Source organism: Lucilia sericata, unplaced genomic scaffold (genome assembly GCF_015586225.1).
Source record: "Lucilia sericata isolate MDLA Ls3-8-SP2 unplaced genomic scaffold, ASM1558622v1 Contig000046F_arrow, whole genome shotgun sequence".
Lineage (NCBI taxonomy): Eukaryota > Metazoa > Arthropoda > Insecta > Diptera > Calliphoridae > Lucilia > Lucilia sericata.
The window spans coordinates 642,872-660,455 of NW_023994084.1; the positions used below are offsets into that span (position 1 = coordinate 642,872).

Below are 17,584 nucleotides of genomic sequence, written 5' to 3' on the forward strand. Positions count from 1 at the left end.
TTTTTGGTATATCTATGGTCTTTATAACCTGTACTATTATAGTGCGACGGGAGTTACGCTTTGTTAGTATTGTTTATAATGAACAGAAATATAGGATCCACATCTATCCGACAATGTTCCAATAGACTCAAAATCACTTTCTGATTCGCCATAACGATGTCTGTCAGTCCGTCAACTTCAACGGATGATATCTCAGCAACTACAAGAGATTTTTAAACAATTCATATTTCCATAGGAAGGAAAGATATGTTAAAAATTGGAATATAAAAGTTTTTTTTCTAAAATAAAAGCAAAATGTACGAAAAAGGCTAGTTTTCGTCAATTTATTGTTATATCAATCTTTAGGACAAAATATCTCGAAGAAAAAAGAAGATATGTCAGATGTTATTAATAAAGTTGTCTTCGAGCAGTTATAACGTCTCCAAAAGGGCCAAAAGTTGCGGTTTTTCAAATTTCAGGATACGATATCACAAATCCCAGATGTGATGAAGAAATTTAGATTCAGCTGGACTCAATCCTTTAGAAGAGTCATAGTGAATTGACTTGGTAAGTATAATTATATTTGGATGATGTAGAGTATAATAATAATTTACACGCAGCCAGTGTAAATGATATAGAATTAAGAATAAAAATAAAAAATGAAAATGAAGGAGGAGATTAAATTAGACTAAATAAATATGTACATATACATCTACAATGTACTTGTACATAAGTAAGTATATACATATTTATATTTTAGACTAAAGTAAGGAAAGACAATTTGCGTAATTATAAAATATTTTAATCAAATATGCACACATTCATTCGTTTGCCGTTTGACACACGATGGCACAAGTGCGGATATAAATGTGAATGTCAGTACTAGGGGACCACTGTGTGAGTGAATAAATGTATATGTATTTTTTTTTTACTCACCTTCGGGACTGACGGTGGTGCGTGATGTCGCATTTCGTATTTGACGACCGCCAACCATCCACTTGATTTCAGCTGGCGGATTAGAGGCTGCCGTTGTGCATGTAAGTGGCACTACATCGCCCACTCGTGCCTCCGTTGATCCCGATATTGAAACATGTGTTGGAGCAACTGTAAGATGGAAAATGTAAAAAAAGTAAAGAAAATGCAAAACATAAAGGAAGTAGACAAATTTATATATTTTTGTATTTTTATAAGTACATAGAGATTGTACTAAATATTTATATGTATGTATTTGTTTAAACATAAATATAACACGTTATAAATATGTATTTATGTGAGAGTGTGCTTTATTTATATTCCATAAATTCATTAATATTTTAACAGCATCATAAACTTGGCCAGATGCTTGTTTGCCAGTCGGCCTGCCTGACATTGTCAGCCAGCCAACCAGCCGGTATCATTCGTTTATCTTGTTTATTTAAAATTCAGACACGTTTGTCTCAACTTGTTTCGCACTCACTCATTCTCAGACTCAAAGTGGTGGGTGATAACAAAAAAATATGGTAGAAAATTAAAAGATAAATAGATTTCCATAGTGATAATATCATTTATATTTCAAATGATATTATTTCTCTAATGCCACTGATTTTAAAGGATAAAAGATTCATTTTAATTAAATCGACTACAAGATTGTATTTAGCGCGTCCGCACCTACAAACTCACACCCACTTGCAATTTATTATAAATTGTAACTAATATCTAAACACAATTTAACTAAGAAATCCTTGAGCTAGTTTTAATTTACAGCAATTTACATTACAATATTTGTCACAGGATTTCATAAGAAATCAAACAAGGGTATTAAAATTCCTGTCATCAAAATGTTGTTGTAGTTTGTAATTAAATCTTGATACTGTATTGAAAATTTTGTAAAGTCAAATCAGGCAAACAAAGAAAGTCCTTAATTAAGTTAGTAGTTTAGCTTTCTTTTTAACGAAAATATATAGTACTTGAGAAAAGTAGTTCAAAGTAAAATAAATCTCTAATGAATATAAAACTTAGTGCAAATTTTATGGTTTTATTAGCGATAGTCTTTGCAAGGGTTCGGTTCTAAGCAGGCTAAATTATGGATCGATTCTAATTTGTTCTTCATAAATTAAAAGTCTTTAGATTTTAACGCCATAACCTTAAAAATTCCCAGCTGAGATATCATATCTAGTCTTAAATATATTCAAAATTAAAATATATTTGTTTTCCATTAAAACTGCGTGAAACTTTATAAACTTAAAATTAATTTAATCTTTATTAAATTCCGTTAAAATTTCAACTAAAAACAAAAACTTGCAACTTTTGCTACCCACTGCATTTCAAAACAACAGCTAGAACAGACTTTTTGATTTTTACAAAAACACAACATTCATCCGTCATAAAAAGCAACAGCTTTGAATTAAATTTTTATTAAAACTTTTCAATGTGTGTAAGAATTAAATGTCACTCACATGCAAATACATACATATTAAAGAAAAACACAGGAAACACACGCATACATTTACGCAAACACTTTCAAATTCATCAAAATTTAAGTAGACATATATGTAAGTGTGTGTGTGCATGAATATATAAAATATAAATGTGTATGTTTTTCCAACATTTTTTTTTTTTTTTTTGCTTTAGACTCAACTCACATATATTATAGAGTATACTTATATTATCCTTTTTAATATTTCAATAACTTCTTAAAGTAGCAAGAGAAAGACGATGCGGAAAAAACAACACCAATACCAACAAACTAGAAAGCAATATATACCGCATAATACATACTTATACAAACGCTAATACATACACATTTTTTTAGTATTATCAGAGTAAAAAGTTGTAGTATTAATATATGTATATAAAAAATAAAACAACAACAATATAAATATATAGACAAATACGCATAAACACATACATATACATATATATTAGGATTCCACAGAAAAATAACTATGAATGAATACTTTTAAAGATGATTGATATTGATCCGCGAGTTTGTCTAGGAACTTTTGTTTATTTAAAAAAAAAAAACACAAACCATATAGTAAAATATGGTGAAATTTTGGTTATATTTAACCTTATTCCCAGACATTTTTGGCCCAAGACACCATATAAGGTATTTTTACTTACTACAAAAATAATCATCGTATAATTGATCTAGGTGAATTCTTAAAATAGAAATGGATTATAAAAACTTTTAAGGGGCCATACTAATAGTTAAGAGAACGTATGATTGCAAACAAATATTATTTTGATGGATAAGTAATAATGCAGCACACATATGTAATACATACATACTTATAAATTGTATCTGAGGGTGTTACATTTTGTTGTTTTTGTTTTGTCATTGTTTTTAAAAGAAAATAAGGTCTTGAATTTATAATGTTTTATACACATACACACATTAATATGACAAACACATACACTACGAGAGGCATTGTATTGGAATTACAGTGAATGGTAAAATATATATGGTTTTCTTTTATAAAATCTCTAAGATATCCTGTATTAGCCATCTACATACATATGTAGTGAAATTACTAAAGTTCGATGTCGAAATTCTCATAAATATATGGTACATTTTGTACAGTACAGTGGTTTAGTAAATTTTATTTTTGGAAATAATTCGGTATCTATAGAGTTTTAAAAAAATATTTATTGTTCTTATACCCTACACCACCATCAGTGGCGATAGAGGGTAAATATAACTTTGTCATTCCGTGTGTAACACCAAGAAATATTCATCTGACACCCAACAAAGTATATATGTATATTCTTGATCCTTATGATCCGTCCGTCTGTGTAAAACACGCTCACGTTAAAACGAAGCAATAGAAATTCACGAAATTCAAACAAAACATACTCTATTATCCGGTACAGTTTGGTATTGAAAATCAATAAAATCGGTTCACGATGTAAAAATTTCAGACTACCTCGAAAATAATAACTTTTTTTCCCAATTCTTAAGTAGTTTTTTCAGAAACTACCAAAGATATTTCGATGAATTTTGTCACACATTATTTTTTGAGACAGGGATCAAGTATTTTCAAACTCATAACAATATTTCCCATAGCCCCCATACAATGGTGTATATTCCCGGAAATTAGTTTATCGTTAATAACTCCCTCAAATATATCGCTATCAACACAAAATTTTGTATATACAAATATAATATGAATAGAAATCATACTACCAACGTAGATCTCAGTCGGTCCACAATTGGTCATAGCTCCCATATAAGGTCCACCTCCTAAAATCACCTAAACGGATATATTTCATTGATAAATAAAGCCTTCGTGATAAAATTCGAGCTGAATATGTTTTGTGTACATACAAATCATTCTACCAAATTTATTTTCAGATCGGTCCATTATTAGTCATAGCTCCCATATAAGGCCCACTTCCGAAAATCACTTAAAGGTACCTATTTCATTGTCAAATATAGCTATCTTTATAAAATTCGACAGAAATGTGTTTTGTCTCAATATGAATCACTCTACGAAATTTTTTCCGAATAGGCCCATAATTGGTCATAGTTCCCATATAAGGTCATTCCACCAAATTTTATACGGATCGGTTCATTATTGGTCGTAACTCCCATATAAGGCCCACTTCCGAAAATCAATGTTTCATTGATAAATAAAGCTTTCGGTATAAAATTCAACTTGAATATGTTTTGTGTACATATAAATCATTCTATAAATTTTTCCCCGGATCAGTCCATTATTGGTCATAGCTCCCATATAAGGCCCTCTTCCGAAAATCATTTAAACTTACATATTTCATTGTCAAATAAAGCTATCTTGATAAACAAATATTTATGTTTTGTGTACATACATATGAATCACTCTACGAAATTTTTCTGGAGAGGCCCCTAATTGGTCATAGCTCCTATATAAAATGCACTTCCGAAAATCACTTATACGCACATATTTTATATCTATTGGAGTAATATATATTTTAAAACTATTGGAGTAATATTCGACTTGAATTTCTTTTTTTGCATATAAATCATTATACGGAATTTTTTCTTGATCGGTCCATAATTGGTCACAACTCCCATATAAGGATCAGCACAGCCGAATATAGCACTCTAACTTGTTATTTATTTTATTTTTCTAATAAGTATTATTCTGTTTATACGCATATTTTTTTATATTGGGTGTATGGATACACATTGAATCAGGGCTGGAAAATATAAATGTTAATTTTCTACTACGAAATTATCAATTAAATTGGGCTGGAGATATTAAACATCACCATTTCACTATTGTCTAGCGTATAAAATAGTCAATAGACTAGTTCATGTATTTATCAGTCAACTAGCTAGTCCACAAATTAATAATATACCAATAGCCAAGTGCATAGACTAGTTCATAGACTGGTCCATAGGCTATTACATAGAGTATTATATTGACAAATATATTGCCTAGAGTATAAGTTAGGAAATAGACTAGTCAACAAATCAGTCATAGATTAGTTAATAGCAAAGTCCATATACCAGTTAATAGCCCTGTTCATAGATTTGTCAATAGACTAGTGCATAGACTTGTCTATAAACTAGTCAATGATCTAGTCTTTAGATTAGTCCATAGACAAAACTATTTAATAGTCATAACTATATTGGCTAATTTAAGAAAATTAAAAAATTGTAGATCGTACCAACATTTCCATCCTTGTATTCAGCGTAGTTCACGTACATATTAGTTTATCTTTTTTAGCTAATATTCACATACTTGTTATTGTTTTGTTTTTCTAACAGAAATGTATAAGAAAAGAAAAGACAAAACAGACAAAATTTACTTACTTACACGGAATATGAATCTAGTTTATTTTTTTCTATAGCGTGGATACAATGAAAATTAACTTAAATGTGAGATATGTAGATATTTCTAATACATAATCTCTTATTTCTATGTCATAAAGTTCTACTTTAGACGACGAATCACCTCACAGGGTATCAAATAAAAGCTTTTTATGCGAAAAAAAAATTTGCTCTTAGATGTTTTTTTTGTGTTTGTCAGTTTGTAATGCTTTTGTCCAATATATTGGACAGTATATTAAAACTGACTGTGATTTATTTATGTTTTTTTTGTGTTTGTCAGTTTGTAATGCTTTTGTCCAATATATTGGACAGTATATTAAAACTGACTGTGATTTATTTATAACAAATCAGACGAACGACAATTACACATTGCAACACGAAGCAATATAACCATATACGGACACCACTACGTGATAAAAGACAAAAAAAAAGACCCGTGTCACCCAGTCATGCACTTTTTTATAGGCCACTAATGATCAGTGATAATTTTGGTTTACTCTCTGAAACAAAGTTGGAGCTCTTGTCCTAAAGAACAAAAGCTGTGAACATATAAAATCATCTTCAAGATCAATAAATAGACGTATACTTAATATTTTCAACATCAATAAATCATTAACACGTATACGTAGTGGTGTCGTTAATAAAAGCAGTGAAAGTAAGCGATTTAAGTTTGTGCAAAAGATCAGTAGAAATTTATTTAGGAAACTTTTCTATTACACTACGTATAGTTTTATGTATGTATATCTATGTGATAATGATATTTGTTTTTTATGCACATGTTCGTATGTATGTACTTAATATAAATACATGTATAGCAAATGAGTATGTTTGTATGCATGAATGTTGATGTAAGCTTCTACTTATTCTTACACACATACACTACATTCATATGTATGTACAACTGTATGACTGTATGTATATATGGGAACGTGTTAGTTTGTTTATTTATTATTTGTTTGTGTGCGATTATCAAGCCAACAAATACATTTGCGCTTCATCAAAAATAAACATCATCATAAAATATGTAAACGTAATTTTTGTTTTCAGCTTTATTTTTTACGTTTTCCACTTTTTGCTTCTGTTGTCTCTAGCTGTATATGGGTTTTTTGTTTAATTTTTTTGGCAACAAGCAACAGGAAATACGTTCTGTAAAAACTACGTTCTTACAATTCACACATCCTCACATAAATACATACATTCTTGTAGAAAACACTGCTGCACTGTATGTGTTCAACTTCATCTTATACATATTAAAACCATAAAGTTTCTTTTAACAAAGTGTTAAGAGTTTCTATTAAAAAAAAAAAATATTTATTTTTTTGTGTAGACACAAAAAAACAAAACACAACAAATTATAAAAACAGTATTGTTTATGTATGTATTCTTTATGCAGAATATATGTATGTATGTATCAGTGTGTTGCTGTTAGAAAAATATATTTTTGAGCTAATATGGCTTTTAAATTTACGTTTTTCTTTTTTGTTTTTTATAAAATTTAATTTAAAACAAAATTTATTCAGTTTTATGTTTTATCACAAATATAAACAAGAAAGTATGCTGGAGATTTACTTTTTTTATTCATTTTTTTAAATCTCGTTTAAAATCCATTTTCAAAGAAACAAATTTATATGTATTTTTAGTGCCTATATTTTTCAGAGAAAATATTTTATTGCTGCTGAAATATCATATAAAATCTATGACATTCATAAAGATATATAGACGACATGTTATTAAATAAATAAGATTTATTTATTTCTTTTTATATCAAACTCACACCAAAACGGGTTATGTCATTCAATCAATATTTATATTTGACTTTTTTTTGATGTCTGATTATGTAGAAAGTAATAATGTTATTTGTTCTTTTCTTTAAGAATTAAAATTAAAGGAAAATGTGTTAAATAAATTTGAATTTATATTTCAAGAAAATAGTCATTTTCGTTTGGAAAAAATCATTGACTACTTGACTTTGTAATTAATCAAAAGTGATCGTTTTCTTAGGCTCATATCTTACAAATCGAACAGAACAAATAAAAAACTTCGTCTTCAAGATCAAAATCGCAAAAAGTGCTTCTCTAAATTAGGCGTATACATAGTATTTGTAATATCAATTAATCATTAACACGTATACGTTCAGGTAGTGCAAATTTCACAACATAAAACTTTTTACTTCAAATGAAAAAAAGAAAAGAAGTTTAACCATTGGTCTCTAAAACAAACAAATAAATGAGATGATGGAGAACTGATCAAAATTAGTTTATTTTAAAAGGTCCCCAAAAATATTATTTTGCAAGCGAAGAATTTTGTTTAATATATTTCTATATTGTAGCTTTAGTACCTTCATCCCCATTATTTTTGTCATTTATATATTTTGTTGTCTTCACAAGAAGATGTGTACTCATTGCGTCATCTACATTTTAAACTATGTTCCACTAAGGATTTCATATCACACACACTTCCGTTTCCTAATGATACCTTTTTCTTTATTTTGCTTACAGTTTCTTTGTTTTTTTCCTTCATTCTGTTGAGCTGTTGCAAATTTTCTCGTATAGTTTCGTAGTTGTTTGGTTTTGTCGCTTTTGTTGTGTTGCGCTAATATGAATTTGTTGAACGTCAAGCTTAACAAGCTTAACACAAACAAAAGAAATGTCGAACAAAGAATAAAACTATGAAAAGTAGCATGAACAAACAAAATGGAGACAACCAACAACAATACTACTTGATTTGTTTCATACACTCACAAACACACACAAATCTAAATTAAGAAGAACAGCACAGAAGACGAAAAAAAAAACTTAAAAGTAGTTTACTTTTTACAATACTTTTATCTGGCGGAAATACACATGCTTCTGCTTACGTACTATATAAACACAAACAAATACACAGCGTTATATTATCCTTTAAAAACTATTAAAATTAAACGTGCACACACACACACACACATACTGTTTGTGTAAATATTCCTATTAAGTAGTATGTGTATGAATAGTTGTAGTTGTTAACTGTTTACTTATTAAACATAATAAATATGTATATATTCGTGTGTTTGTTGTCATAGTAAATATACATATACAGAGTTATCGTAGCCTGAAATGCAGCAGGTCCTTATAGCTAATTTAAGATTTATTGCCAATGTGATTGTCTATTGATACACTTTTCGAGTTTGTATAATTCCCATTTTAGTTAAGAAATGAAAAATCATGGAAAAAACTTTAACAAAGTGGAAGAGGTAATGAATTTAGCAGCCTAAGAGTTCTATAAGCTAAGGAATCTGAAGAATTTCACTGAATGTTGATGGATTTCTTGGGTTCTCGATAGACTCTTTTGGGGAAACTAATGATACTCATAAGTTTTTTCTTGCCTATATAGCGTAGCCTTGTCAGAAGACAAAGCTAGACGATTTAAGAGAAGTTAGAGTCAACTAAGAAATGTTAAATGGTGCCGAATATATATATTTTTTACAACGAGATAATTCGGATGATCATTCACAGTTCTCAAGCCCTTTGAACAAGTTTTGATGGCAAGTTAATTTCCCGTCACAAACCACGACAATCTTGACAAAAACAGGAATCAATGGGAAAAATAGGAGTAGATGCAGCGAATTGGTTATTTTAAGAAGCTTTCCATTTTAGACAACGATACGCGCCACTGCAATGACATACATACATTTGTTGACAGTTATTATATGAAAAAAAATCTTACGAATATTTTAATATTTTAACACTTGCAGAATATACTTTCAACAATAAATGATGAGGGGGAAAAAAGACAGAAAAGAAGGAAAACTACAAACAACATCAGGATCAGTATAACAGCACAACACAATTAATATAAAGTGTTTTTTTTTCAGTGCATAATACTTAAGTTTCTGTGTGTTTGTGTTTATATTGTTGTTATTCGCAGATCCTTTTTTTGAGACACTATACAACAAACATTTAACAACAAATTTTATATCCTTAAAGTTGTAAAACATAAGTTTGCTTATTTTTATCTATCTTGTTCTATATTGTTGTTATTTTGATAGTTTTTTTTTACTTGTATGAAACAAAAAATTGTCATTGTTGTTGTTACTGCAAGACATAGTTTTGTTGATGATGTTTCTGTTTCTGTTTTTGTTTGTTTTTGTATGTGTATGACTGTGTATGTGTGCATGTTTCATTATTCGTTTAGTTTTTAGTTTAGTTTATTTAGTTTCTTTGTGTGTTTTTTTACTATAAAATGTGCTGTTATATTTGTTCGTTTTTTTCATTATTTTTTTATACAGTTAGTATAGTCGTAATATTGTTGTAAACTTACATAAAACTGTGAGATCAACTTCAGCTTTAAGTGGTGTCTGTGACATGACGTTGCTGGCTTCACACCTAAATCGAGCCTTGTTGTCGCTAGCCTCTGCTGTAAACGTATAAATGTTCTCCGACAAACGTCCTGACGTTCTGTAAAAAAATAAACAAACAAAAAAAAAAACATTGAGTTGAAAAGTTTTAAAAAAAACTAATTGTTTTTGGATGAAGTTGAGTATGATGATTATGTTTGTTTTTTATAATAGTTAACAAATTTAAATTAGTGAAATTTAATCTTGCAAATACATTTCATTTGTATGTAGGATTTGTAGGACCTTTTTTTAGAAACAACATACCTATAAGCCATACGAATTTGTGAACCATTTTTGTACCATATTAATTGAGCTGGTGGATTTCCTCCTCTACTGCGACAAATTAATTCCACAGTTTGTCCTCGTCTTAAGGTTTCGCCTTGTGTATAACCTTCAATATATGGTGGGCCAGGGGGATCTAAAACAAAAAAAGGTGTTAATTAATAATTTTAGAACTTAATAGTGATTTTTAATAATTCTAAGGACATTTGAGTTCTTAATCAAATGGATTTATATAAAACTATCACTAGGTTTTTTAGGGACAGTTTTCTATACTAAATTTATTTTTTAAACATTAAGTCGTAATATTTTGAAATTGTGATTAAGTGATCGAATGTAAAAAAGATTCCGAAAGTAATTGTGACGTCACTGGTGAAAAGGTTTTCAATAAAGTCAGATAATAGTTTGTTTAACATTATAAAAAAGCAGCTTGCCTGATATTTCTAAGTGTATAAGAAAACACAAAATTATTTAAATACAATTTTGTAGACCATTCTTCAGTTTAATCCCTTTAAGTATATTTCAATTAAATTGCATAATTAGCTTTACTAAGCTAATTTTCTAAAATTTTATATTGATTTTTAATATTACGTATTTATTAAATATGAATTTAATAACCATGACTCCTACCGATTATAATAAATATGTCAAAATTTAATTAACAAAGAGTAGGTGGATAAAAAAAAACTTCACCTTTGCGATTTTCTAAAATAAGCACAATTAGCATTTAATTAGGTTTTAATCTATTTCAGTAGAAGGCATAAATACATTACCACAGACACATACAGAAGCTGCCTTACATAAACATACATTCATAACTATTTTTAACTATACCCTGCAGGTTTTGGAACTAGTTTGCTGTTGATTGGGATATTAGCTATTAGAGATATGAAATTGCGCGTGACTAATGGCACTTTGATAATCTGTTTGAAGAATGGTCATTTGAATAAGTTCAATAAAGTTGACAATTGGAACATGTAAAACTGCCGGATATATATACATATATATACCCATTATTACATATACTTACATACATATGTATAATATGAAAATACATAACTACACATACAACAAAAAATATATTAAATACTCATTTGGGAATCCTCAGTGTGATAAAACGATGGAGTGTTGTGTTATTAAACACATTTAAATTCAGTAACCAAACAAATGAAAATTTTTAGCCATAAATACAATACAAACACTATTTATAACTATGTTTATATGATAGGGATGTGTTTATGTATTTGGTTGTAATAATTACTTTTACAACAACCATTTGCTAGGGCTTACATTAACTATATCACTATATCTGTCTAAATGTGCGCATATGTATGTGTGTACAATTGTCACAGAACACAGTGGGATCAGTAATAATAATAATTTACAATAATTCTGAATAGAGGAACTAATGCTAATATATCTCTATATGAATTACATACTTTTCATAGTTATACTAGAGGACCATAAACAAAAGTAATGGTGGAACTAGTTCAATTAAGATCTTTCTTTACTCAACATTTGCTTAATATATCTTTAATTAAAAATTTTATTAATTTTGAAATCTATATAAATGATTTCGATTAACATATTGATTAAAACTACTATATGTCTTTCTTTAACAACTAAACTTGTGCTTAGTACAATTAATAAATTTCCTTAAATTCATATTTATAATAAATATTTTATTTTCACTAATTGTAGAAATCTTTTTGTTGGCAGGTACAATTTTTAATTGATACAATCAATTTTGTTAACGCATATTTTAGTTTTTCTGTGCATATGTTCAACTCCAACAATGCTAATAAAATTTCTCACATTTTTATTATATACAAACACATTTTTAATGCGATTTTTTTTTGCAAATAAAATTTTTCATTGTTTTTGTGTATTTGGTTGCTTTTAATCTAAAAGTAGTGTTTTATAAAATGACCACAAAGCATAAAATTCCACAAATATTATGTTTACTGGAGTTAAAATAAATTCAATGTTTTTCATATTAGTTTCGACATTTTTACAACTATTTTTACATGTATATTGGGGAGGATTTAATGCGTTTACACTGAAGTTTGAAACACTCAATAATAAAGGTCTCAGATACATACTACTGGTTTATAGTCAAGACTATAGACTGGTCTATAGTCAAGACTATAGACTGGTCTATAGTCAAGACTATAGACTGGTCTATATTCAATACTATAGATTGTTCTATAGCCAAGACTATAGAATGTTCTATAGTCAAACCTATAGACTGGTCTATAGTCAAGACTATAGATTGGTCTACAGTCAACACTATAGACTGATCTATAGTCAACACTATAGACTGGTCTATAGTCAACACTTTAGAGTGGTCTATAGTCAACACTATAGACTGGTGTATAGTCAACACTGATCTATAGTCAACACTATAGACTGGTCTATAGTCAACACTATAGACTGGTCTATAGTCAACACTACAGACTGATCTATAGTTAACACCATAGACTGGCCTATAGTCAACACTATAGACTGGTCCATAGTCAACACTATAGAGTGGTCTTTAGTCAACACTGATCTATAATCAACACTATAGACTGGTCTATAGTCAACACTATAGACTAGTCTATATTCAACACTATAGACTGGTCTATAGTCAACACTACAGACTGGTCTAAGTCAACACTACAGACTGGTCTAAGTCAACACTATAGACTGATCTATAGTCAACACTATAGACTGGTCTACAGTCAACACTATAGACTTCTCTATAGTCAACACTATAGACTTGTCCATAGTCAACACTCTAGACTGGTATATATTAAGGACTATAAAATGGTCTATAGTCAAGGATATGAACTGATTTATATTCAAGACTATACTATTCAAGACTATAGACTGGTCTATAATCAAAACTGTAGACTAGCATATAGTTCAGCGTATAGACTTGTATATAGTCAAGCCTATAGACTGGTCTATAGTCAAGAGTAAAGTCTGTTCTATAGTCAAGACTATAGACTGGTCTATAGTCAACACTATAGACTGTTCTATAGTCAAGACTATAGACTGGTCTATAGTCAACACTATAGACTGTTCTATAGTCATCACTATAGACTGGTCTATAGACAATACTATAGACTGGTATATGGTCAAGACTATAGACTGATCTATAGTCAACACTATTGACTGGTCTATAGTCAACACTGTTGACTGGTCTATAGTCAACACTATAAACTGGTCTATAGTCAAAACTATAGACTGGTATATATTCAAGAATATAGACTGCTCTATAGACAAGACTATAGACTGGTCTATAGACAAAACTATGGACTGGTCCACTGATCTGATCCATGGACTAGTCTTTTGTCAGATACTTAGACAGGTCCGTAGTCTGTCCTATATACTGGACAATAGTTAAGTCTATAGCCTGATTTAATGTTATGACTTTAGACTGCTGTTTTGTGAAGATTATAGATAATATCTTACTTTGTTGTGGGAGCATTTGTGCATTCGTATATGTGAGTATATAAAATTTTAAAAAGCCATCAGTATGGGTACTTTTCAGATGTTGTATGTTATTCTATTAATTTAAATATCGATATACAAATGTATCAAAAAAACAAAACGCATTTTAAATTATTTTAAATTTTATACTAAAAACATTTTAACAAACAAATAAATAAATATGAATGCATATAATTTAAAAAGGTAATATACCACATGTACATTTACGCTATAAAAACAATAAGTTTTATTATTTTTTTCCGTTTATTATGAATTTATAAAAGTAACAATTATTATTTAAAAATTTCAATTCAATTAGGTTAAAATATATGCATACAGCTATGTGTGTAAAAAACGCTTTAGTTGCATATAATTATGATCTTTTTTTAAGCCTGATGATACCTAGATAAATGTACGACAAACATACAGACAAACACTCAAATTGCCACATACATACATATAATTCAACCATATTTAATGTGTAGATTTGTGCAACATTTCGGGTAAAAATTAGTTTTGCACAGAGCTTTTTCATGAGTGTGTGAATGTGTAAGTTTAAATTTGAGTATGAGTTGCCACAAAACTGCCACAATTAGAGAATTTCCGACTATTTGCGAATAAAAATATTATTAAAATTTTATAATTTTTTCCCCGTTGTTGTGGTTTAGTAGTGGCTGTGGCTTGAATGTTTTTAAGTGTTGCAGTGTATGTGAATTTATCTATTTTTTTCAGTTTATTTTATTTTTTTTTTTTTTTGCTTCGTATCTTTCCTCAAATGTATAAATGCAATTTTATTATGGCATATCTGTGTGTTTAAGTATGAATATTATTATATCAGTGTTGTTGTTTTTTTAGTTTTAAGTTTTTGCAACAAAAAAGCACAGCCTACGGTCAGGTGTTCATGCAGCAAATAAAATATGTGTTCAGTGTTGTGCGTATTAATGTTTATGCATGTGTTTGAGTGTCTTTCTGTCTGTCGGTGCTTGGAGATTGGTATAAATTTATTATAATTGAATTTATCTGTCGCATGCTGCCATATTAGTTGCCGCCATTTTAAATTCAATTTGTTGCATATTCATAAGGTCATTTTTTTATACATATTTAACATTTAAATGGCTGATAGTGTGAGTGATACATATACATATGTATGTACCTAAATGTGTTTGTGTTCATGTTTACGTGTTTACATTTGATCAAAATTATTTTAGTGGCTACCGTTTTCTACCTACTACATATACAGCTGCTAAAATCAGTTTTAATACAAAAAGTAAAAAATGTGTGTTTTTAATTTAAAACTACTAAATTTCTGCTCACCTTTTAGCCTCCGGGTTAAATTCTGTATTAAAGTTTGCACAAAATGATAAAAACCAATTTTCAACGTTTATACGCCTAAAAGGTTTGACAAGTGGCTAACCTGCTTTTCAGATACATTTTTTTTTGTTTTAGATTATCAAAATAGCAACTAAAAGTTCACAAAGTGTGGCGAAAACTAAAAGTGAACATTGTTAATTCTCCTATACATACTTTGCCACTAGGGAATGAAGATTAACGTAAAATCACCAATATTATGTTAATAATTACTATTGTCATTAATAAAAAGCGTCCCAAGAGTTATAGTAATTAAACCCTAATGTATATTATAGGGTTTAAGTGGAGGATGTTATAAACATTACAACATGATGACATATACATAGGCCACTACTGGATCTATTGTGAGCTGCTCTATATGGATTTTCTTTGAAGAGTGAATCACCCTTAAAGTGGCATTGTCATCCGATGATTCAGAAACTCAATACTTTGAACGTAATTGCTTAACATTTTTCAATTAATGTTACTTAATTTTAACATCCAGATTCGAAAGTGTTTGAATCTAGTTTCAAAAGTTAGAGGTTAGACAATGCAGCCTTAATTTTCATTGGTGTTTGTTCTTGAGTCAACGAGAATCACCAAAACGATTCAAAGTGTGGTTCTGAATAAGATTTGTATGTATTTATATGTACGTTACATCAGCTCTATAGTGTTGTAGGTTATAAAAATCAACAAACCTAATATATAAATAAACTGAATAATTACATAGTGTTTACTTAACAAACTGTAGGTTTTTATGATGACAATGATAATAATTATTTTCGACATTTATGGTTTGATAATGCTTTTAAATTTTGACACATATTCTATAGACCAGTTATAGACGAAACATAAACTAACTGTGAGTTTCAATTAATTGTAATGAATTTTAGTGAACCAGATATTATACACAGAAAAAACTAAAAATATGTTTCAATTATCAAAATAATTGTATCAAGCAAGTTCTGCACCTATCACCAAAATGATGATATCAATTATCAAATTTGTAAAAAAAATTCAAAAAATACTTTTTTTCCAAATAACGAATTAATCAGAACAATTAATATCAATAATTGAAACAAAATTTAAAATTGATTAATTCATTAATTGTATAAATTAAATATTTAATAAAAATAAAATCTAATTTTTATTAATTTATTAATCAAATGAATTAGTTTGTTTGGTAGAAAATGCATTAAAAACCAATTAAGTTAATGATTAAAACAATCAAATTATTAACTGATTACTCACATTGTTAAAGGAATGCTTGACCTTTAACAATACTTTGAGCATTTACAAAAAATATCACTTTATTATCAAATTTGAACATATAAAGTGTTTTATAAAATGTCAGGAAACTTGAATATTATATGCCTAAAATCGTATTGACTATTTAAGAATTATAAACATTGTTAGCATAAGAAATCAAAATAAAATATTTAAAAAAAAACTAAAATAGAAAAGTTGGCCAGAAATTTTTTTTCAATCAATTAAAAAATTAATTGAATCAATTAAAAATTTAATAAAATTTGTAAACTTAGGTTTTTAACAACGAGATAATTAAGACAAATAAAAAATTGCTTAAATTAAAACTAAAGAAAGAGAAAAACATGTTAATTGAAAATAAACTACTGATAATTTTTTCTGTGTATGTATTATTTTCTAAACTATTGCACAACCCATCATCATTTTAAGCCAACATTAGAATGGACCCAATATCTATAAAACCTTATTAGAATTATAAAGTTATAACTAAAATATCCACAACTTTTTTGGCACCTAGCTAATACAAACATGTGTGCAGTACCTGTTAAAACTTATAAATATTTGTTTGTAAAAATCTACATGTATGTATTTGTGTTTGTATATTTTTATACGCCTCTATAACACAAAAACTCTATAATTAATTTAAAAACGTTTTAGACTAGTTAGTATTTATGCTAATATTATTGACCATATTTTTGCTGACCAGTCACAAATTGTTTCTAAAAACAAAGCGAAAAAAATTGACAATAAAAATATTAAAAAAAAGTTGAAATTCAATATTCGACAACCATTTATGGTGAAAGTTTATCTGAGCTGCTTGTTTTATTTGGATTTTGTAAATGTAAATGTCTAAATATTGTATAGTTTTCAGACTACATCAGTATAATGGTAGTTTATGATCCAAGAATAAAGTTTTGTTAAAAATGTTCGAAATTGGTTCACGATTTTAATTAATGCTAGTAAAAATCTCCTCTAGTTACTAGTATCTTATCATATGTTTTACAACTTCTTAACACATAATCCCAACAAGGATGAAGTAGAGTGAATATTGGAAGAGGTGAATGGCA

The 17,584-nt window shown here is 28.5% G+C and overlaps 1 protein-coding gene across 5 annotated transcripts in view; it reads right to left on the reverse strand.

Moving 5' to 3' along the window:
- The window catches only part of LOC119615197 (nephrin), a 306,013-nt gene that overhangs the window by 167,424 nt on the left and 121,005 nt on the right, over window positions 1–17,584 (reverse strand). For all 5 annotated transcript variants that reach the window (XM_037971292.1, XM_037971298.1, XM_037971284.1 and 2 more), the window contains exons 5-7: window positions 10,413–10,566; window positions 10,073–10,209; window positions 916–1,083 (exon numbers count right to left, since the gene is read on the reverse strand). In XM_037971292.1, coding sequence (XP_037827220.1) covers window positions 916–1,083; window positions 10,073–10,209; window positions 10,413–10,566 — 459 coding nt within the window. The remainder of the gene's footprint in view (window positions 1–915; window positions 1,084–10,072; window positions 10,210–10,412; window positions 10,567–17,584) is intronic.